This window comes from Nycticebus coucang, chromosome 4 (assembly GCF_027406575.1).
Source record: "Nycticebus coucang isolate mNycCou1 chromosome 4, mNycCou1.pri, whole genome shotgun sequence".
Taxonomy (NCBI): domain Eukaryota; kingdom Metazoa; phylum Chordata; class Mammalia; order Primates; family Lorisidae; genus Nycticebus; species Nycticebus coucang.
Genome location: NC_069783.1, coordinates 93,039,185 through 93,063,651, shown reverse-complemented (window position 1 = coordinate 93,063,651; position 24,467 = coordinate 93,039,185). Strand labels below are relative to the sequence as shown.

Here is a 24,467-nt window from a genome sequence, read left to right as displayed (position 1 = left end):
TCTTGAACTCCTGGCCTTAAGCATTCCTCCCACCTCAGCCTCCCAGAGTGCTAGGATTATGGGTGTGAGTCACTACACCCGGCCTGTTCCTTTTGTGTTTATTACTTGGCATTCTACAATAAGAAACACTTTTCCCTCATCTCTAAATTTTTATTTCTTTGTTATTTATAAGGACTCATGGATTCTTTTATTTACTAGGTTATAACCATTGCCATCAGTATTTATTTGTTTTGATACTTAAATTATCCCTTATTTGACCTGTGGGAGCCTCTCAAATAACCTCCTGTGTCCTCTTGACATTATCCTGTCATTTTTTTCTTTCAATAACCCTTTCAGACTGGACACAGGAATATTCTAGGTTCATCTTAAAATTATTTCTCCAAAGAATTTCACTTCTTTTTAGGAGCAGATGGTGTTTAGAAACCAGTATCTAGCACTGCCCGAGTCTTCAGGAGAGGACTCTAATGGGCTCAGTCCTTGGCCTCGTCTCACTGGGTATTTTGTGCCATCTCAATTATTCTCATTGTTTCCACGTCTACATTTATCCTCATAAAAATCCGCTTGCATTTCCCAGACCAGGCTTCTCTTGACCTGTGATTATCTCAGGTTGGTGAAAATGAATGACTTTTAACTAGGTCATTGTACATATGGCTCATTGAGTTTTTAGTGATTATGAATTTGACTAAAGCCTGCTTGAGGGAAATTCTTTGTAGAATAGGAAGTACAGAGGAAACATTTAATGATAATGCTATAAAATATGATATATTTGTGTTTTTATTTTATGTATTATATCAGTTTTTGCCTCATCTCTGTGTCTGGTTGATATGAATATGGTGTTTATCGTTTGACCCTTTCAACACATGTGGTTAGTGTTATGCATAAAGTGTTAATACTAAAAACATTTTTTCAGAAACAAGATTAAAGTGCAGTGTCATGATCATAGCTCCCTGGAACCTCCTATTCCCGGGCTCCGATGATCCTCCCATCTTGGCTGTCCAAAGTGCTGGGATTATAGGCAGGTTGCCTGGCCTCTTTTTAAATTTTCAGTTCTGTGTCAAGGAATAAATATTTTCTTCTGAAAAATTAGACATTAATTAAAATTTCTAATCTTATAGTTCTGCTTGGATTATATTTTATTTATTTATAAATAAATGTGTTTGTGTATGTGTATATATATGTGTGTGTGTATATATGTAGATATACATATATGTGTATATATGTGTGTGTATATATATCTATATTACATACACACAGAGGGTGCCAAAAAAAAATATATGTTTTAAGATAGGAAAATCTGCATTAAAATTGTAGCAATTATAAAAGATGGAAGATACAATATACAAGATAATAGACGTTATTGGTATTTATTAAGTATTACAATTTTAATACAGTTTTTCCTTACATAAAATGTGTATATATATGTTTTTGGCACCCCCCCGTATGTACAACTGGTAAACAAAAGCTGTGGCTGCAGCAGCCTCCCAACTGGCTTGTTCCTCTGGGAGGACCAGCAGTGAGCGGTGTGAGTCAGGAGCAGAAATGGTCAAGTGGCCACCGTGGCTCTGCTGCGCCTGCTACTTCATCTTCCTTGATAAGATTAGTTTTTGTTGTTTTTTTTTTTTAAGACATACACTAATAACTTTTGTGGTTTTGCTTCTAGAAAAACTTATTGCTTATCAACGAGAATTTCTTGCTTTGAAAGAACGTCTTCGAATCGCTGAGCATAGAATCTCTCAGCGCTCTTCTGAATTAAATACCATTGTACAACAGTTCAGACGTGTAGGAGCCGAAACAAATGGAAGTAAGGATGCAGTGAATAAATTTTCAGGTATTAACACTATTTTTTATATTATAAAAGATTGTATTTTCAATGAGTTAATGTGAAATATTTTATTCGAAAGTTGTCTAGTTTGTCAGCCAGCATTTGTTACCCTTTTCAGAGAAAGTCACACAAAAAATTTTCCACTCTGGTAAATTATAAAATAATTTTTATTAATTACTAAATTTGACTTTAAGAGAGTGTTGTTAACTTAAATTTCAGTTGTATAAATTTCATTGGCAGTAGTGAAGAACGTGCATCTTTTAAAACATGTTCATCATGAGACTGAAAGTTAAGTTTGTGTTCATGCATGTTTTGTGACTTATGTGTGGACTTTAGAAGGACTCTGGAGAAATCTTTAAGGTTTTTTTTTTTTTTTTTTGATACAGAGTCTCACTAAGTCGCCCTTGTTAAAGTGCCATGGCATCACAGCTCATAGCAACCTCCAACTCCTGGGCTTAAGTGATTCTGTTGCCTCCGCTTCCCAAGTAGCTGGGACTATAGGCGCCCGCCACAATGCCCGGCTATTTTTTGGTGCAGCCGTCATTGTTGTCTAGCTGACCCAGGCTGGGTTTGAACCTGCCACCCTCAGTGTATGTGGCTAGCCCTGTAACCACTGTGCTATGGGCACGGAGCCAAATCTTTTAAGTTTTTGAAGCAATTAGTGCTCTTAAATCTGATTTATAATGAAGAACGTACCTGGTTTTATAATGGTACTTTGGGAATATCTGACTAGTTCCTTCTCTGAGAATTTCTGGTCAGAGTAAGATGAATGCCAATTGTTTCCTCTGTTTCTGTACCCTTTGCATTCTGATAATTAAATTGATATATGTACATAACCAGTTGCCTCCAAATTTGCATAATCTTTCTAGACTAACATACTTTTTCATTTAGCTTTGCCTGTTCTTAAAAACATGAATTCCTTGGGCAGTACCTGTGCCTCAGTACCTGTCCTTCAGCACTGGCCCCATATACCGAGGGTGGTGGGTTCGAACCCATCCCCGGCCATACTGCAACAAAAAATAGCCGGGCATTGTGTGTGATGCTTGTAGTCCCAGCTACTCGGGAGGCTGAGGCAAGAAGGCCCAGGAGCTGGAGGTTGCTGTGAGCTGTGATACCACAGCACTCCACCGAGGGCAACAAAGTGAGATTCTGTCTCTAAAAAAATAAGTGATTCCTCTCATCTTGAGATTCATTACTTTCTCTACCTTACTTTTTTAAAGTTTCATTATCCTTGCTTCCCTTCCGGCTGATAAAATTTGTATTATGCCCCAGAAACACTTAAAATTATGGGATGGGAGCAGTGCCTGTGGCTCAGAGGAGTAGGGCGCCTGCCCCATATACTGGAGGTGGTGGGTTTAAACCCAGCCCCGGCCAAAAACTATAAAATTATGGGATGGTAAAGATAAAAACTAAATCACTGGTAAGGTTTATGCCTGCTAACTTTTATTTCCTTCTAGTCTTTTCCTCCATGTATTATATTTTTATTCAAAATTGTGATCATATTATATAGCCTGATTTTATTTATTTATTTGTTTATTTATTTATAGAGATGGGGTCTTGCTCTTGCTCAGACTGGTCTTAAACTCCTGAGCTCAAGCAGTCTGGCCTCCCAGAGTGCTAGGATTACAGGTGTGAGCCGTATAGCCTGATTTTTACTCTTGAAATTATACTATGCGTATTTTTAAACTGTTATTAAATATCTTCAAAATACTGCTTTTTTAATGTTATAATACATTTTCAAAATACTATTTTTAATGGCTGTAAACATGACAGCTAATCATATACCACGGTATATTAAACATTTTGTACAATTAGTCAAATGAGGTTTTTTTTTTTTCCTGCGTTGTTTTTTTCCCTCAGTTTACAACCCTGTGATAAACATCTTTTGCATATAGATGAGTCACAATTCTGTCCCCAGCTTTAAGGGGACCAAGACAGGCAAACTCACCACAAGCTCAAAAGGCAGGAAAATGGCCCTTTTTGTTGTGGTAATTTTGTAAATTACCACAAGGGTGGTTACTCTGATTCTTAATTCTGTAGGTTTGGCTCAAGTTTGTTCTTTCCTTTTTAGTGTTTTGGAATCCTTGTGTAAGTTATTTTCATTAGATTATGACTTTCTTAAAAATAGATCCATGTTTTGATGACTATTGATTTTCAAACACCTGGCATAGTATTGCTTAGTTAATAGATAATTACTAAGTATATGTTGAATACATAAAAGTTAAATTCTTAAAAGGAGTTACTGGGACAAATATTTTAAGATCTTTTATGGTGGTCTGAATAGCTGAAACATTTATTATCACCAACATTTAATGTTATTATTTAATCTGCTAATTTGATAGGTAGAATTAATTGTAAGAAGGACATTGTCTAACAAATGCAAGCATTGTAACCTAGTTCTTTGTACCCTCAATGAATCTGAAACAATAAAAAAAAAACAAACCCTGCAACTTCTCTAAGGTAAAATTATCCTGTGGAATAATTATACTTCTGTGTTTCAGATAATACCCTAAAGCTACTAAAGGAATTAACAAGCAAAAAATCTCTTCAAGTGCCAAGTATTTATTATCATTTGCCTCATTTATTGCAAAATGAAGGAAGCCTTCAACCTGCAGTGCAGATTGGCAGTGGAAGAACAGGAGGTTTGTTTCTTTTGTTTCTAAGTGTGGTTGTACTACTGGTCCTAATTTTGTCTTGGGATATTATGTTGACCATTAGAAGTCTGGCGAGTTAAGGAACAAAAATTCTTCTTTTATCTGTGCACAGTAACTTGAGACCTAATTCTAAACTTCACGTTGAAAGGAGTTGGATGTTTTCCTCCATAGACCAAAGTAGTGTTGCCGGAAAGAACCATGAGAAATCTAGTTCGCTCCATGTTTTTGAAGATAGAGAGATGACTTCTTTCCATTTTATCTTATTTCAACATTAATAGGGTCTTGTCAAGAAGGGTTTTCTTATGTCTGCCCTCCTTACTTGTTCTTACAGAGATGTAAGTAGATAGTAGCTTTTATCTAACTTTTCATGCAATAATAGAAATACTTTGGTGTGGTTCTTTTTTCCTAATTTGCCCAAAAGATAATTTATAGCATTTTTTCCCCTCTCTTTGTCGAAACTTCCAGAGCTGCTCAAATTTTCCTTGTAGAACCTATTTCCCCTCTTACATACTTTTTATTCTTCAGCTTTGCCTTTGTTACTCTTTTCTTTATAGATTTTAAAATGAAGAGACTAAAATGATAACTTTGTTTTCCTACCAGTCTTACAAGTAACAAACTGATTAGTTCATAGAGACTGAAATTAATTTGTGTTTATATTTTTGAAATTTATTCTGCTCAATTCAGAAGGATTCTTCAGTATTCTACTGTCCTGTTTCTTTGTCACATTTTCTCGTGTTGTTTGATCTATAAATGTAAGCTTGTACATTCATCTTGCTTTAGTTCTGCCATCTCTCTATTTTATTGATCATTTGAAATAATACACTATTTTCTTTGGTAGGGTGGTAGAAACTCTTCAAATATTATATTCAGGTGAACTAATTCTTCTCTTTACTGAGTCAGAAATATTGATCATTAATTCTTGAAGCGGATGTTCTATCTTTCCCTTAAATAATCACCATTTTAGGGTTTGGGAAGTGGGTGGAACATAGATGAACCAAGAGTAGCTGTAAGGTGACAGTTGTTTAAAATAAGTAACTGCAAGTTGAGATTCCTACCATAGTTCTTTCTGCTTTAGTATGTTTTAAATATTTTGACAGTTTTTTTAATTTTTATTTATTTATTTTATTTTATTATTATTTTTTTATTGTTGGGGATTCATTGAGGATACAATAAGAAAAAAATCATTATTTGGGTGAGACTCCTTAACTGTTCATGGGGTTTTCTGTTTAGACTGTATCTGCCTTAATGAGACTACCAGGTGAAAAGAAATTAGAAGTATTTTTAAAGTCATATAAAGCTTCCAAGGTCTCTACTAGGTTATTTTGTAGCAGCCTGTTTTTATTTTATGAGTGTGACTCTCTCCATCTTCCTTTTGAAGATACTTATTCCATCTACTGTTTATGTGACTTTATTCATCATAAATATAATAAAATCTTAGCTTTTTAGTAGTTAATGTTTTTACGTTAAACATTTTTCTTACTGTATCCCTTAGTGGATCTGAATAGTTTTGGAGTTGCAGAACCCTTTGAATATCCTAGGAAAGCTATCACCTTCTACTTAGAAAAATGACCATAGTAAAAAATAACTTGGTATGTAATTGCTGGGATTTTTATGGACCCTCAGAACCTATCTAGGGACTTGGTATTAAGAACTTCTGATTTTTAGATCAAAGAAAAACTGCTGCTTGCTAAAAATTCTGTTTTTAAGCGATCAGGCTGATTAGTTAGGGAACAGCATTCAGAGTAGCCAATCCTGCCTGAGAGCAGCGCTCCATGTGGCTACCAAGGCCAGGAGAGGGCTGGAATTCTCACACCCAGAATGAAACCCTGCCAGCTCACCCACCCAGCACTGCGTCCTTTTCTTTCCACATAATTTGCAAAGGCAGGTACAGTAAATAGACACAACAACTACAGAAGGGTTTTGTTTTTTTTTTTAATGTTTTGCTTTAAGTTTAGATGGCCTGTTTAGAGAATAAGCCATTTTTCCCATATATACTCTGTTTTAGAGCTGAAATTTAAATGCTGTAGTTTAAGCCAAGGAATTCAAGGATTCCAAAACACTAAAAAGGAAAGAACTAACTTGAGCCAAACCTACAGAATTAAGAATTAGAGTAACCACCCTTGTGGTAATTCGCAAAATTACCACAACAAAAAGGGCAGTTTTCCTGCCAGTTGAGCTTGTGGTGAGATTGCTGTGTCTTGGTCCCCTTAAAGCTGGGGGCAGTGTAGAGAGGGGATGTGGGGAGTACCTAGTCCTCCAGCCACCGGGGGTTGCTGAACTGAAAGGGGCTCATCCACCTGTTACTGCAGCCAAACACAGAGGTGGGGAAGAAGGGTCCAAGCAATCTTTAATGACAGAAAAGCCCGATGCTAGGGGGAGTATCTCTCAAGTCTGTTCTGCCCTTTCTTTTCCAAAACCACAGTTTTATACATAGTAGTTCAAAGCAAAAACCATATTAACTCTTCTCTTAAACAGTAGTAAATAATAATCAGCATAACCCATGATCTATTATATTTCTAATTCAAAAGTTAATCTCCTGAATCAATCATCTTAATCTTCTCAAGATATACTTTAGGTTGGAGCTTAAATTTACAAAACAAGAACAGAAAGTAGGACCTCAACTAACCAGACCAGCTGTGTCCTGTGGGCTGGCCTCTATCCTGACCCCACATGTGCTGTCATTTCCCGACGTTTGTTATTACATTTTGTGTCTATAAAGAAGGCTTCAAATGGAAGTGGTGGCTCTGATTTACTGCATTTGTCTGGGAATCAACCTTACTTGGGTGAAGGGTAGGTTTTAAGTGACACTGGGAAAAACATACAGCACCATCAGCAGAAACAAAAACACACAAAAAACAAGGGCACTCTGAGTACAACAACAAACAAAGATGCATACGAATAGTGTACTTCCTATCCTCATGACTAAAGCCCTTGGCCATCGTCTCTGCACAGCTCTGCTGCCCGCAGTTCGGGCTTGGGTTCATTGGTTTTCTTAGGTGTGGTGCCTGACGGCCATAGGGGTGGTGAGCAGGACGTGCCAGGGGCCAGTCTACCTTTGCTTGAGTTTTTCCTTAGGTCCTTCCCACCGAGTTTTGAGGAGACCCTGGTCACCGGCTGGAATGTGCAAGTTTCTCAAAGGTGGGGAAAGGGGGTTCTGTTTTAAACAATTCAGAGTGGCGAGAGTGAAGCCCAGGAGGTGGCAGGGCGTGCTGTCGTGTGCTGGAGGCCTTGTAAGAGGCAGGAGGACCATCTTGGGTGGAGGGTTGAGACCAGCTGAGTGAGTTCCTTGGTCTTGGTAGGTTTGATACCGGAAGGCTGGACCTGGAAGATATCTCAAAAACTACTCTAGGGTAAAGAAGCAAACAGCAGAGGCAACAGTGATTATTATCAAGCAAAGGAAAGGACCATGGCTGATTCCTATCTTCAGCTAAGCATGCTCCTTTGCATAGTTCTGGGGGCCCTTCCTCCAGTTCTCGCCTTGTTCCCCTTCATCAGTTTGTAAGGGTGATGTCAGTTTCCCCCTGAGCTTTTACCAAACTGTAATCCTGAGGTGTGGGCAAATGAGAAAGTAGGAGGAGTGACTACCAGTATGGCTTCTTTAGGCCAGGACATGGACAAAGTCAGGCTCGTGCCCAGGGTAAGAGAATGGAACCACTTGGTAGGCACCTGCAAATATCCACGAGTGCTGGGTTTCAAGTCCAAGGTTTACATGATGACAACATTAGTATTCTTACTCACAGCCTTAGCATGGTTGTTAAGTAAGTTTAAGGCAGATAATACCTAGCTTTAAGAGCCCCCATTGATCTAAAGATCTGGGCAATGCAAGTCAATAGTCCTAAAAAATCTTATGGGTATGGGGCCCTGTTGCAGCAACACTGCTTATTAGGAAATTTTTCTATTCAGGTTTCAATTTCTCCTGAGGTTATCTATGTGGACAGACCAGCTAGTATTCAACACTGCACAGATTCCTTTCAGAGTAGCCGCCAGGAAATCCAGCAGTGCTCAGTTACCTGGACTACCAAGTTGAGTGATCTTTGTTGAGCCCTAAGGCTTTTTCAGTTTCTTCCCCATCAGACTTAGAGTTGGTGATAAATTTCTAATCACATTTCTTTTGGCATATAGTCTATAGATGGGGACTTGTGTTCCTCGCAAGCTTTTGCAATGTTACTTCAGGGCAGCCATCCAAAAATATGTCAAAGAAATGTATTGTGGTGTAAATATTTTTAATTTCTTTCAGTCCTCACTTTGAAACTAAAGGATTTTACATATTAATACCTAATATGTTGTTTTAGGACTAAGAAGCAGGAAAAAAAAAAAAAACCAATTTGGAACAAATTTGAGTGCTGTATGTAATTCCATATCTTTTGGCCAGCCTCTTAGTCCTGTGAACAGATTAGTTAAACAGCTGTGTCTTATCCCATGCCCTGGCATTGCTGATAAGGCTAGAATCTATAACAGGTGGATCATAGTTTTTCATTTTTGAATCATATTTTTTCTTTCCAGTTTTACATTTTATTAAAGACAAATCATAGTATGATTAATTTACTTGCCAAAACAAACTTTATTTTCAGTGTAGTTGGTTTGATTATTTGCATAAAGTATAGTAAGAATAATTATTAGTGGGGAGACTTCTGACTTGGGTCTTTCCCTTTGCCAGAAGCTCTGGTGCTTTTTTACTCCTTCTGTATTCTTTTCTGTTTAATAAAATCCTATCTTATCACTGGGGGGGGGGGGGGAAGAATAATTACTAGCCATATAGGTGTTTCTTTTCAAATTTGCTTTGCTGGAAATATTTAGTATATGTGCTGCCAAAGCAGGTACATGCTGGAACTTTTTATAAGGAATCTCAGGTTGGACTCGAAAACTCGAGTCAAGCCAGGGATTCATCTGTCTCATTCGATAGAAACTCATATGCATTGAGTAAATTCCTCTTTTCTTGAGGTCCCAAAGCAACTTGGGGTTCCTGGACCTGTCAGAAAGTGACATTCTTTACTCGCCACAGATCAGGAGATGTTATTGGTAAGGTATCTGGCCAGTTTTTCCAGTGGGTTTTCTATTGTGGCATTATAAAGTCAACCTTAATTCCTTAATACCATCTGGACATCTCTGAAAATAGCCATGCCAGTCAAAGCCTTGGTGAAATAACCAGTGTTTTTCGATTGTGTCCTATAGAAGAAAACAAATTCTTATTGAATTTATGCAAATAACTGTATTGCTGTAAACTAAGAATACTTACAAATGGGTTTCAAATTCTGGAGAAATCAAGCAGAGAAAAATAAATGTTTCACATTTTGTTTACAAGTACATGCATTGTCATAGCTATAAATACCTCAAAGGATAGAAAAGGGTTTTCTTGACGTCTGGAAAATAAGAGCCCAGAAACAATTAGCAGTGTTTTAAACAAAATGTCATAAAAATTAGCTAGGTCCCATGTAATTAATGTCTGTTCTGTTTGAGGTTAGTTTAGCAATGCTCAGGGACATGTCAGCTTTCTAATTAATGTCCTGGAAGTTTGCTTTTAGTCTGGTAGTATAGAGTCTCCAAACCTATTAGAAATTTGTATTTAAGAGAACCTGTCAGCCTTTCCATTACTTTCTTTGAAGGACCAACTTTGGACTTAGCCAGTTAAAAAACACTTCCTGAGATGAACCAAAATAAAATAATTGTCTATGGAAGATACAGGTCCTAGAATAGTGATGATTGGGGGCGGCGCCTGTGGCTCAAAGGAGTAGGGCGCCAGCCCCATATGCCAGATGTGGTGGGTTCAAACCCAGCCCCAGCCAAAAAAAGAGAGAGACAATTGACAGACAAAGTTGGTTGTTTTTGGAGCATAGAACAATTTAACATAATGACAGTAATTATTACTGATAACATACACTAAGACATTAATATTTTACAATGTTGGAACATATGGTAATAACATATATATACAAACATGAGTCAAAGAAAATTAAACACCATTTCATATTTGACAATGTTTCCTGAACAGTATTAATATTCCAAATAAGCCTATTATGTCTCTTTCAGAATTTCAACAGTCCTAATATTTAAAAAGCTAGTTCAAGGTTTGATAACTAGGATCTATAGAGAACTCAAATTAATCAACAAAAAAAGAGCAAACAGTTCCATCTATCACTGGACAAGATATATAAACAGAACCTTCTCTGAGGAAGACAGATGAATGGCTAACAAACATAAGAAAAAGTGCTCATCATCTCTAATCATCAGAGAAATGTAAATCAAAACCACCCTGAGATATCACCTACCCCCAGTGAGAATAGCCCACACCACAAAGTCCCAAACCTGCATATGCTGGTTTACATGGATGTGGAGAGACGGGGACACTTTTAAACTGTTGGTGGGACTGCAAACTAGAATAGCCTCTTTGGAAAGAGGTATGGAGAATCCTGAAAAGAACTCAAATTAGGCCTCCCATTTGATCCTGCAATCCCATTACTAGGCATTTACCCAGAAGAAAAAATGTTATTTTATCATAAAGACATTTGCACGAGATTGTTTATCACAGCTCAGTTTACAATCACCAAGATGTGGAAACAACCTAAATGCCCATCAACCCAGGAATAAAATAGCCAAAATAAAATAGCTAGTTTGAGGTCAAAAAGACTGAATTTAAAATCTTGATTTTTGGAATATTTGTCAAATATCAAAGGCTGAAAACATTTGTTCAAATAGGATCACAAGTCAAAAGATTCTGAAAGCAACACAGGAAGTTATATGGGTGTAAACCTTAACACTTTTAATGTTGAGTTTTTTCTAGTTGGCCAAAACTCTGATAAAGACAGCACAGGGATTATCTTGGTGTAAGGCATAAAATTTTTGCTTCTTTCAGGCTAGTTACTGAATAGGTTTGAAAAAACTTTCTGTAGTATAATTTTTAACTTTAAGGGAAACAGGGCATGTGATTTCATTGAGATTGAATTAATATTTCAAGAAAACTTTGCTGTTTTAATCGAATTTCACAAATTAGAGCCAACTGGATCACATGCAAATTCCTTCATAAATTCCCTCTTACAGGTTCTGGCAGTCTTCACACACAATTTACAAACATGCTTAAAACCTTCTGTTGTTTTGTCCTCATTTTCCCTTTTCTTAAATAACCAGTCATTCTATTTTAGGATAGAAGTTTACCACACAAGATACTTTCTTAAATTATACTATTTTCATTTGGGTTTAATCTTTCTTACCAAAAACACTTTACATATTCATGGCCTTTCCACATCTTTTCTTGCTCACTGGTCAATTTCCATCTTGTTTTCACTTTCCTTCCAAACCTGTATTTGCATCAACCTTCAAATAACTTCTAAATGAGACAAAATTACATAGTATATATTCAATAAGAACACATTTCATGCTTCTTTCATAATTTTTATTTTTAAAACATCTATTCTTTGGTATACTTTATATACATGATAGAATTACATGTATTGACTAGAATTCTTATTTAAATAACTCCAATTTTAGTGAAAACTGAAGAAGTAAAAGGTCTTCTGAATTGTCCGTCATAAAACACCTTTGTTAAAACAGGATCACAGTTTACTATAAAGTTAGTTATTCACTTAGACAAACTGATCATACAGGATTTTCAAAAGTAAAAAAAATCTTCTTTTTTGATACAGAAGACTCAGTTTCCTAAACAACCACAACACCCAGTATAGTGTTGTGACATATACTGAAGTATTATGTCTTACAAATGACTCAAACATTTTATAATTATCTTTTTAACTTCACACAATAAGACTTTTATGATTTTAAGTTACTGATTTTTTTTTTTTTGAGACAGAGTCTCACTCTGTTGCCCTTGGTAGAGTGCCATGGCATCATAGCTCACAGCAACCTCAAACTCTTGGGCTCAAGCAATTCTCTTGCCTCACCCTCCTGTGTAGCTGGGACTACAGGCACCCACCACAATGCCTGGCTATTTTTAGAGATGAGGTCTTGCTCTTGCTCAGGGTGGTCTTGAACCCATGAGCTCAGGCAATCTACCTCCATCAGCCTAAGTTACTGAAAATTTTAAAACCACAACATAGACACTATCCCTAATGTCTTTCCTGGTTCACCTAAAACTCACATGACAGTGTGGCATCAAACAACAATGACAACTGCAATAAAAAAAAAAGGCTGGGTGTTGTAGCTGGCACCTGTAGTCCCAAGTTACTTGGGAGGCTGAGGCAAGAGAATCGCTTAAGCCAAAGAGTTTGAGGTTGCTGTGAGCTGTGACACCGCAGTACTCTACCAAGGGCAATATAGTGAGACTCACTGTGTCTCAAAAATAAAAAATAAAAAAACTACAAAGGATGAGGCAGAGTTCAAGACAGAACCCGGGAGGATGGGAGAATCAGATTTCTCCAGGAATATCCAGGGGGCAATGCAGGGCAGGGAAGAAGAGGCCATGTGGCCTAGATGGCGCCTTGTAACTGCTATTACTAGACATTGAGGAACATGGCCCCTTATACAGACCCCAGAATTCAGAGGCTCAGAAACTAAGAATATAAGTCCACAGTTAAATCCAGCAAAATTTATAAATATTACAGAAGCAGCAATTTTAAGACTTTAAGACATCTGGAGCTTAAAAATAATTTTAAAAATTATTCATGTGAACAAAAAGGCATCTAAGTTCTTTACTGTTTTCCCGATAAATTATTTGATTTGATTTTTTTACAAAAGCCAATTAATTATACAAGCTCCTTGTATAATTTGGTAATGAAATAACACAAACACATGATATGTATAGACAGAAGAAGGCTTTATATTTTTTAATTAGAGTATTAATCTTTTAATTATCTAATTTATTTATCTTAGCAGCTTACCTGGGGTTATCATTTTAAGTTATTTTTTGATTAACCATTTTTACACCCTGTAAATTAGATGTCTGATAGACCAGGGATTAAAATAATAGTTTTAATTACTGCTTTTAAACTCATAAATTCTACCAAGAAAAAACAAACCCAAATATTTTAATAACACTTGTTATTTTAAACAATGTAACACGATTATAATAATGCAAGGATCCATTTATGTCCCATTTCTCTCTAGAGTCTAGTTTGAATGAAACTTTATTTCCTTCTTAGTCATTGGTGGGTACCCATGACTAAGAGACCCTTATTCTGGCAGATTCCACCCCAAAGGGCTGCTTTTACAGATAGAGGCCTGAGCTCCCATAATACAGACCATATACAGAAACACCAAATTTCTCAAGAACAACAACAGAGCTGATGAGAACTCAAGTTCTCAGCATGCAACCAGGATAAAGCAAGTGGACCCTTAATAATATTATTAAGTGAAGATGATGGCAGATGCAGGTGCACAGTACTCGGAGGCCCTGAAGAAAAAGATTTTTGGTAGTGCTGCTGCCAGTGCTTAGATACCATGTTTTTGGGCCTGCCTATCCAGGCAATCAGCGGAGACTTTCTCTAGCAAATAACAGACCTACCAGAGAAGCCTGCACTGTCTCTTCATGGTTGCCAGAAATGTTGTTGAACCAAAGGGGGCTCAATCCATGCTCATCATTGCAGCCACAAAGACGGGGAAGGGTCCAAGTAAACATTAATGACAGAGGACCTAGCAATTCTGGAGGACGGCAAGAATGGTCCCTTATATCTGTTCTGCCCTTTTCTTTTCCCAAACCAGAGTTTTCTACACAAACGTTCAAAGCAAAAACTGTATTAACCCTTATCTTAAACAATAGTAAGCAATAATCAGCATAACCAATGACCGATTACAACATTTCTACCTCAAACATTCTACTTCAAACATTTCTACTTCAAACATTGAATTCTCCTAATTCAGTCACCTTAAACTACTCAAGATATATATCTTCAGGTTGAAGCTAAATTTAGAAAATAACAAGAATGGAAAATACGAGGTGAAGGTCACAGGTAGGACCTCAGCTGACCAGACCAGCTGTGTTGTGTGGGCCCGGCCTCACTGACCATCTGACTTTAACTACGTGCACGCTCACCAGCGTGTGTAATCTGTGGGTTGAGCACCGGAACTGCGACGCGGAATGCTTTAGTTTGTCTTTTCTCTTTGGCAGAGTGGAGGCCTTACCCTTCCAATGTGTCTTTCTAAGTAAAAAATATGCCATGGCTTACTCCAGTCCTTGCTTTTTCCCTTCTTCCAGTCTGAAGCTCCACTGGGGAGAGTCTCCCAACTAAATCCCCAGTCTATCCACTCAGCTCCGTCTCTTCAAGTGCCTTAATTCAAAGTAAATTCCTAATTGATCTCTCCAGAATGCTTATACTCTCCACAAAATTTGGTAATCTCTTGAAATTATAAATTGGATTGTGTCACTACCTAGGACCTTACAGTGGCTTTCCCTTGCACTCAGAATTAACATGAAGTGTGTCTCTTACAGTCTGACCCGTGACTAATTTTCTGAATTTAGGCTTATTCTGCTTTAGATACATTCCATTCTTGCTGTTTCTTGACTGTGTCAAGACCACTCTGTCTGTAGGGCCTTGCTGTTTCCTCTTTTGGGATGCTCTTCCTCAGCTCTTTCTCTTCTTTAGTTACCAGCTCAGTTGCTATCAGAAAGGTCTTCCATGACTATACTTCCCCTCCCGTTCATTGCTCTTTGTATAGTACATGGTATCCTGTAAAAATGTATTATTTATTTATCTTTTTCCCCTCCTAGAATGTAAATTTCACTAGGCCAGGGACTTCGTGTTGTTCACCACTATATGCATAACACCTGGAATAATGCCTTGTGTTTCTGTTGCCCCCCAGCTAGGGTCATCTGCCTGCTGCCCAAGAGAAGGCCAACATCCAGAGACAGCAGGGCTTACAGCAGAGAAAGGATTTATTCTGCATAGCACTAAGTGGGGAGATGGGAGAAATTTCACAGATCTACTTCCCTGAGAATTGGGCAGACATGTATTTTTTTTTTTTTTTTTGAAGCAGTCTCACTCTGTTGCCCTGCATAGAGAACTCTGGGATCCTAGCTCACAGCAACCTTAAATTCTTGGACTTAAGCGATCCTCTGGCTTCACCCTCAAGAGTACCTATCTGGGACTAAAGGCACCTGGCTAGTTTTTCTGTTTTTAATAGGGATGGTGTCCCACTCTTGCTCAGGTCTGTCTTGAACTCCCGAGCTCAAGCAATCCACCTGCTTTGGCCTCCCAAAGCGGTAGGATTACAGGTATGAGCTACCAACCATAACTGCCCAGGGGAGGGACAGGAATTTTAAAGACAATTGCTGGGCAGAGGGCTAGGTCATGAGGCTTTGCTGATTGGCTGGTTTCAGGTGGAACCATCAGTCCTTTGGTATGGGCCTCTGACTAGGTGGGTCAGACAGTTCACTGGAACACAGTTACTTGGGTGGACAGTCCAAGACCAGTTGATCTGGGTGGGTCAGTTAATCTGCTGGAGTGCAGGACCTGGAAGACATCTCAGAAACTACCCGTAGGTTCTGAACAGGGGATGTTTTCTATGCAGAAAAGTTAAGAATCTTTACAACTACCAGCTGTGCCCTCTAGAGTAGCAATTAAAGAGAAACAAAGCAGGGAACAGTGCGTATTGTCAAGCAGTGAGGGGACAGAGTGTGATTATTATTATTTTAGCTAGGCCTGTTGGAAGCCTGCACTAATAATCCAGTTCTCACCTTGTATCTCTTCCTCAATCTGTAAGGACAGTTTCCTTTAATAGCCTTTTAGTAAATATATGCAGAACAAATAGAACCAATCTCTTTTTGAGTCCCTGACAACTCTTTATCTCTAAAATGAAAAAGAGATGTGACATGAAATTTCAGAACAGTTCTTTAAACACTTTGTACCTTAGTGTTCTTACCTGCAGGATCATGGTGGTAAACTAGCTGAGCTTTTTGCTTTCTTCTAGTTTTAAGATTTTATGAATTTTAAATATTCATCTCCAATAAATTATTATATAATAAGACTAATTTTTTTAACATTTGCAAAATACTTCTCTATTGATATATAACATTTAGAATACTAAGATTTTAATATGTAATTTTTAATTAATTAATTAATTTAGACAGAGTCTGACTCTATAGCCCTAGCTCACAGCAACCTCAAACTTCTGGGTATGAGTGATCCTCTTGCCTCAGCCTCCCAAGTAGCTGGGACTACAGGAACCTGCCACAATGTCTGGTTGGTTTTTCTACTTTTTAGTAGTGATAGGTTCTTCCTCTTGCTCAGGCTGGTCTTGAACTCTTCAGCTCAAGCAATCCACCTGCCTTGGCCTCCCAGAGTGCTAGGATTATAGATGTGAATCACTGTGCTTGGCCAACATGTAATTTTTAAAAACTTGCTTTAAAAGACAGTAAGATCTATAACACAATATGTGTCCCTAAAAATCAATGCATTGTGCAAAATTGTGCATTGAGAGGGGGAAAATGAGCTTAGGGTCACAACACTCAAAAAACTTTGTTAAGTTATATTTAAAAAAGAATAAAACCTAATAATAACAGCACAATTTTATGCAAACTAAGTTATTAAAAATACATAAATATGGCCTTCTTTGTTGAAAAAGACTTGCTGTTTTGTTGAAGTGGGCTGCATAAGGGTGCAGCCTTTAAGTTATTGTGAAGTGGTTTAAGGTGGGTTCTCTAAAAACTGATGGGAAGTTGCAACACTTGGTGTGGATGGGTGTGGCTCAACTGGTGGATATTCAAGGTGTGTGCCTTTGTGTACAGTATTTTTACTTGGTTAGGTGCAACTTTCAGTTGTTTCAGCTGTTGAATGTCTCAGAGGAGAAACTGCACATAAGCAAATGTGCAGTTCACATTATGCCCACATTGGGCACGATGTGAATTATATATTAATCATGTAGGAACAAATTCACATTCATACAAGCTCTATGGTGGAATTGACTGTCATTAACAAAAGTTTTGCACATAGTACACTAAGTTTTCATACGCCTTTATCTAGTGTTCCTAAATACTTTTATCCTACTTAACCATAACGCAGTGACCAAAACCAGGAAATTAGCATTGATACTATACTGTTAACTAACCTTCTCTCTTCTTCAGATTCCATCATTTGTTTCATTGTTACTTGTTTTCTGTTTCAGAATCCAATTCAGGATCCCATATTTCATTCAATTGTCACGTTTCCCTGGTCTTTTGTAACCTGGAATGGTTCGCTAGTCCTTGTCTTTCATGACCCTGACGCTTGCTGGTTATTTGGTGTAGTATCACCCCAGTTTGGATTTCTCTGTTATTTCTTCATGGTTAGATTGAGAATATGCAAGCTAATGGCAAAAAAACTACAAAAGCGACTTTCGTACTCTTCTCAATTTACTATATAGCTGAAGTTGATATGTAAGACGTTAATTTTTAAGGTGTGTTAAGTGTTTCTAAGTTTTAGTTGTATGATAGAATTTGCTGTTTATGCTTTCTAGCCATTCTTTAGTGTGAGGCTTAATGTCTTTCCTTGTAATCAGTTCTTTCCCTTTTTATGGTGAAGCCATGCACAAGAAGAATTATTATAGTTATGCTCTTATATTCCTTGATTATTTTTCTTTCTGAAACTTAGCACATTTTACCTCTCAATGATTCCTATCAATTTGAGAGGGTATAACGTTTTCGAAGTGGTAGTGTGTTTATATTGTCCTTCTGAACTATTTTTACATAATTGCTGTATTATTTTGTTTCAGTTTCAATAGTAATGGGAATTCCCACAGTGAAGAGAGAAGTTAGATCATACCTCGTAGAAACTCTCCATTCCCTTATCGATAATCTGTATCCTGAAGAGAAGATGGACTGTGTTATAGTAGTCTTCATAGGAGAGGTAATTATTTAATTGTTATGTTTTTACTGTATATCATCTGTAAGAGTCAGAACCACATTGACTATTTAAATATGCTTGGATAAGCATTTTTTAAAAATGTGATGAGTAAAGTTTAGGTCATGTATGCATCTGATAGTTCAGTGAAAGTTTAACTTGTTATGTTTGCTTAACTTCTCTCCTGCTGTTACAAACCAGGAATAGTCATCTTTGTGGTTGCCAACAGGCTAATATTCTACACACACAGATCTTAAGGAACATGTCCCCGTTTCTAGCTCTAAGACCTAAATTTGGAGATTTCCACTGGTGTTTTTGGGAATCCTGAAACCTAAAAAAGGTTGGCCTCAGCTGGCGTTTTATCAGATCTTTAGGCTCTCCTCCCCTTCTCTGCACTCCCAAGAAATCTAGTGAATGAGAAATATTATATTCCTTGTCTTGTAGTCTCCTCAAAAGATCAAGGGAAAGAATAAAACTTGAGCATGTTTTTCTTAAACCATGAGGAACAAAACCCCTAGGATCAATATTTATCGATTTCAGAATGGGAAAGGGGATATAATCTAGTTGATAAATTGAGTTCCTTATCTTTTTGTAAATGAAAACAGTCTTATTTCCTACATAAAAAAGTAAATACATGCATATTGTTCAAAACAATTACATAAATGTATAATGAAGAATTACCTATTGTTTCTCTATGGAGATATAATTATTACTATTTCAAAATACAACTGAAGTAATATTTCCTACCATTTCTCTGCTTATATGTAAATGAGATCATTCTATACCTATTTTAACATCATGGACATTTTTCTATGCTAAGAAGGATATTAAAGTATCATTTATTATGGCTACAAAATATTCCCTTGTACGGTTTTAAAATATTTAATTTCTGATTGGTAGACATTTAGGCTGTTTCTGAGTGTTTGCCGTTATTAGCAATAGGCTGTATCTTTTGCAAACATTTTCAAATAAATAGGGAATTTTTTATAAAGGCATGAATAATCTCTAGTTCATTTCAACATATGAGGAGAGCGTTTCTGTAAATAAATTGCCATGTGTTTGTGTAGTTACTGACTCGGTGTTAATTCCTAACTGTGGAATTGCTGGGTCAGAGTCCATATTCATTAAAATATTCATACATGGCCAAAATGCCCTTCAGAAGTTAAGTCAGTTTGCTCCTCTCCCAATAGTCTGTGACAGACCGTGTTGCTCTGTTCCCACAGGTGCTATTAATCTTTGAGTTTTTCTGCCAGTTTGATTGCTAAAAAACAATACCTTGCTTTTGTTTAATTTGTGTTCTTTTACTGGATGGTATTAAACATTGGTGTATGTGTTTTTTGACCATTAGTATTTGTAATTATTTTTATAACTTAGAATTCATTTACAGTGAGCATATATTGATTTCTAATTGGAATAAAGCCTTAAAACTATAAAAGAAAAAACTATCCTTATACAAATAGTATCAAATAGTATTCAGTCTGTAGTCAGAGATTAGTATTCATAAGGATTCAAGACCCTCTTACTAAAGCCTTTCATCTGGTCCTTAAGATGCAGTAACATTGGGTTTGGAGTCAGAGGACCTATGTTTAGGGCTGGATTATGCCACTTACTGTCACTTGAGTAGGTTGATTTTTCTCTCTCTACTTTAGACAAGGTCTTACTCTTGCCCAGGCTGGAGTACAGGGGCATGATCATAGTTCATTGCAGCCTCAAACTCCTGGGCTCAAGCGATCCTCCCACCTTGTCCTCCTGAGTAGCTGGAACTAAAGACATGCACCATCATGTCCAGCTAATTTTTTTTTTTTTCCCCAGAGACACAGTCTTGCTATGTTGCCCAGGCTTGTCTTGAACTCCTAGTCTCAAGTGGTCCTCACTCCTCTGCCTCCTAAAGTCTGGAATTACAGGCATGAGCCACCATGCCTAGCCATGTTTCTTCATCTCTACAATGAGAATAATGCTTTTGATCCTTTTGAGCATTGTTGCAGATTGCTGAGGCACAGCAAGCGTGCACATGGGGAGGTGTTATAAACGGAAAATGTGGTGCAAGTGTCAGCAGCATTCCCATCTCTGAAGAGTCCTTTCTTGGATTGGAGTGTTTCTATATGTATCTACATAGAACATCGATCAAGAAAGTGTGTTCTGAATAGAAAAATTAATTCAAGGTGTTCATTAAATCACCTTTTGGGCAATTTAAAATTATTAATCACTATATTTGATTCTACCTTGGTTGGCAGTTTTTACCTAAGTGTTCTGGCTGGGTCCCATTGGATGCTAGTAACAAGTGCAAGTTCTCTGGCTTTGACCATGGTCCACATGCAGGTAGCTCTAGCTCTCTTTGTCTTCATGAGCCCACGTTGCCATCTGCTTACTTGGTAACATTATTTGACTGTTCTGTGGGAAACTCATAATCTGTCCATAACTAAATTAATCTGGCTTTCCCAAAGTGCTTCTCTTCCAGGCCTCTCTGTTAAGGCTTCTTTACAATAAGTATTAACAGGCCGGTGCGGCTGTCATTTCCTGCCCAGGTCATTGTATGGGCCTTGTGTGTGTTTGTGGTTCCAGCTGTGTCAGTCTGAAAGCTTGCCTCTGCCTTTCTCTTTCCTAGTCATCCTTCAAGTCCCAGTTTAATCCCTTTTGTGAAACCATCTCCTTTCCCATTTGAAATTAATCGAGAGTAAACAGGCAGAATAAATACATCCTTTGCAAATATTTTTAAATAAATCAGGAATCTTTGTGAAGGCCTGAATTATCTCTGGTTCACTTTAATATACGAGAAGAAAGTTAAGAATGAAAAGGAACTGCAGAAGAATACGTGTAGACAGTCAAAGCCTGGAACTTTTTCTTTCCTCTTTGACTTTGTTTATTCTTTGTATTCTTTTTTTTCTTGAAAGGGAAGAACTCATTATTAGCTGTAGTTTTCGTTCTTTTCCCTTCTGGCCACTTCATCTGTAGTGGTCCATTGGGCATATTTGATGAGACATTCACAAAACATGCAAATTTTTGAACAGTTGACTGTTGATGAATTATTTGGAAATTCACTGACTCAGGAATTTCAGAAGAGGTTGAGAGGAATGAACTCTAGTTGTTCTGAAGGATCTGTGGTATGATCCAAGTGTGGTGTTCAAATTTTAAGATTGTTTATTCTTGCGAACTTAAAGTTTAAATGTGTTCTCTGTATTCTAATGATCTTTTGTTATCTGTATGCCTTGTTTTTGTAAATTTTATGACCTTATTTGTAATATTTCTTATTAGATCATATTATTTACATTATTCCTATCCATCATGATCATTTCTGGCAAAATATTTCTCTAGAATGTACTCTGGATTCTGGCAAGAAAAAAATACTGTTTCAGCTTCACTCTTGTATTTGGGGAATTTCCCATTCTAGAAATCTTGGTGGGAGGAAGCGCCTCCCTCCCGCTATGGACAGTGAAAAGGCACATATTAGCTCTGTCTATTCAGACACGTGACCTGGGCCCAGCTTCTTGGATATTCTCTTCTTGGACTTTGAATAGTGCTTCAGTATTTTCAGATGACACAGAAAATCTAAAGAATGAACAAAGAAGATTATTAGAAATAACAGGGGAATTTAGCAAGGTGGTAGGATGTAGGCTCCATTTATATTTCTATGTGCTAGTAACAAAAGACAAGAAAATATAAGGGATCTGGGGCTGTGGGCAGTTATTTTGATTATAGAGGTTGGTGGAGGCGGCAGTGACTTTCTAGGGGCCACAGGGGCAGGTGCACGGGCATGCAGGTTGCCTAGAAACATTCCAAAGGCGTGTTTAATTTTTAACTTCTTTTTTTTTTTGTAGAGACAGAGTCTCACTTTGTCACCCTCAGTATAGTGCTGTGGCATCTCAGCTCACAGCAACCTCCAACTCCTGGGCTTAGGCGTTTCTCTTGCCTCAGCTTCCCAAGTACCTAGGACTGCAGGCGCCTGCCACAATGCCTGGCTACTTTTTTGTTGCAGTTTTGCCGGGGCCGGGTTTGAACCCACCACCCTCGGTATATGGGGCCAGCGCCCTACCCACTGAGCCACAGGCGCCGCCCTAATTTTTAACTTCTTAAACTGTACGTTTGAGTTAAGATTTTGTAATATAGTAACAGATTCATCATGTTGGAATAGCGCTTACAGTTAGTCTCTGAAAAACTAACTTCAGGGTGGCGCCTGTGGCTCAGTCGGTAAGGCGCTGGCCCCATATACCGAGGGTGGCGGGTTCAAACCCGGCCCTGGCCAAACTGCAACCAAAAAATAGCTGGGTGTTGTGGCGGGCACCTGTAGTCCCAGCTACTCGGGAGGCTGAGGCAAGAGAATCGCTTAAGCCCAGGAATTGGAGGTTGCTGTGAGCTGTGTGAGGCCACGGCACTCTACTGAGGGTCATAAAGTGAGACTCTGTCTCTACAAAAAAAAAAAAACTAACTTCAGAGAATTTCCTAAATAGAATGTTTAGTGTACGGTATGTACAGTTTTGCATTTTGTTCAGTTTCTCATTTTACTATTGTGCACAATCTAGTTTGTGTTTTGCAGTAAGAGTGCCTTTACTGAAGCCCTTACTATGCCTTCTTTAAGTTCTTTAGTTTTAAGTTGATTTTACAAGGCCAAGTTAGCTGGGCTGTGGTCAGAAATTTGCAAAGTAGATAAACTTATAAATGAATACAGAAATTAAATTACTAGATAGAATTGATCAAATTGCTGTGGGATTTTTAGTTTTTATTTTTGTTTTCTGTTGTATATTTTGTGTCCCTTAGGAAACGTTTATTGTTTATTTAAATTATTTTTTTTAGTAGATAATATGACTACATGGTTTAAAAATTCTGTGTGGTGTGTGTGTGTACATTGAGAGGCCTTCCTTCCAGTACTGTGCTGTCGCCACACAATTCATCTCTGCACGGGGGACAACTGTCAATAGTTGTACCCATTTAGAGATATTTAATGGCCCCATTTCTTCTGTACAGATGAGATAATGTTAAATTTTTTATATTAGAACAGAGAGAGGTATTTACACTTCCTTCCAATTTTGATGAAATATTTTCCTAGAAAATTATCCTTATCATCCAGGTTTTAAAATTTGCTTTATACAGAGTCAAGCAAAGTAGAGTCTTTCGTTGTTGCTCCCTGATTTCTTTGTGCATGTGCGTGTATTTGCGCCACCTTCACTGTTTTTGATTGGTTAGGTAGTTGATCTGTTTTAACTTACTATTCCTCAGACCACTTTGCACTTATTTCCATTTTTTTTGTTGTCTAATTCATTCATGTCTGCTTGTAACATTACCATTTTTTCTTCTTTTTTAGTTCCATTTCTTACTTTTCAAACGACCCAAATGCTAAGTAGATTTATTTTTATTATTATTTTTTTAGATTTAAGATGTCATATGAATTTTATAGCAGTGGTTCTCCACCTTCCTAATGCCGCGACCCTTTAATACAGTTCCTCATGTTGTGGTGACCCCCCCAACCATAAAATTATTTTCATTGCTACTTCATAACTATAATTTTGCTACTGTTATAAATCATAATGTAAATATCTGAATGCAGGATGTATTTTCATTGTTACAAAGGGGTCGCAGCCCACAGGTTGAATATAGAGGCTGAATATTACCTGGAGTTGGAGAATAAAGATAAGAAGCGGCACTAAAGTTAGTACCTAGACATATCTTGGTATTTTCTTAACTATCGTATAAAATTAAGATTTCTTCACTGTAGCCTATTTGTCTGTGTTTGTCCCTTAAAGAATGTAAGCAAGATTTAATAAAATAAGAAAAACACACACACACAAAAACGTGTCATACGAATTTTGCTTCCTGGTGGTGACTCTTCGATTAATGTTTTTTTTCCCTTTAAAATTACTGGGGAAATGTTTGGTCATAATTTTTCAACTGATTTGTGTGTGTGTGTAATTTGTTCATAGGTTTTGCTGAATGTCCCCCTTTTTCATATTAATTTGTATAGTTGCTATTCTGGTTTCTTTTTTATGAATTTTCATTGAAGCAGATCAGTTTTTTTTTTCTAGGCTACTGGTTTATAGGAGGATGATGAAACAGCAGTATTCTAGATTAGTTGGTTTTTTTGGGGGGAGGGGTATAATGACTTTATTGGGTTGTTTCCTGCAAATACAGTTAATCTGTGCAGTTCTTTTTTTATTGGAACCAAAGTGGATCCCTTTTGAGCTTGAGAATTTTGGCTATTAATACTTAGAAAATGTTGTGTCTGGTTCTCATTGATAATTG

General features: G+C 37.4%; 1 protein-coding gene across 3 annotated transcripts in view; it reads left to right on the top strand.

Annotated features, from left to right (window-relative positions):
* MGAT4A (alpha-1,3-mannosyl-glycoprotein 4-beta-N-acetylglucosaminyltransferase A) overlaps positions 1 to 24,467 on the top strand; it is a 109,541-nt gene that overhangs the window by 42,561 nt on the left and 42,513 nt on the right. For all 3 annotated transcript variants that reach the window (XR_008379535.1, XM_053588204.1, XM_053588205.1), the window contains exons 3-5: positions 1,661 to 1,828; positions 4,324 to 4,464; positions 18,109 to 18,242. Coding sequence is in view for 2 of the 3 variants with exons in the window: in XM_053588204.1 (XP_053444179.1) it covers positions 1,661 to 1,828; positions 4,324 to 4,464; positions 18,109 to 18,242 (443 nt within the window). In the remaining variant the exon portion in view is untranslated. The remainder of the gene's footprint in view (positions 1 to 1,660; positions 1,829 to 4,323; positions 4,465 to 18,108; positions 18,243 to 24,467) is intronic.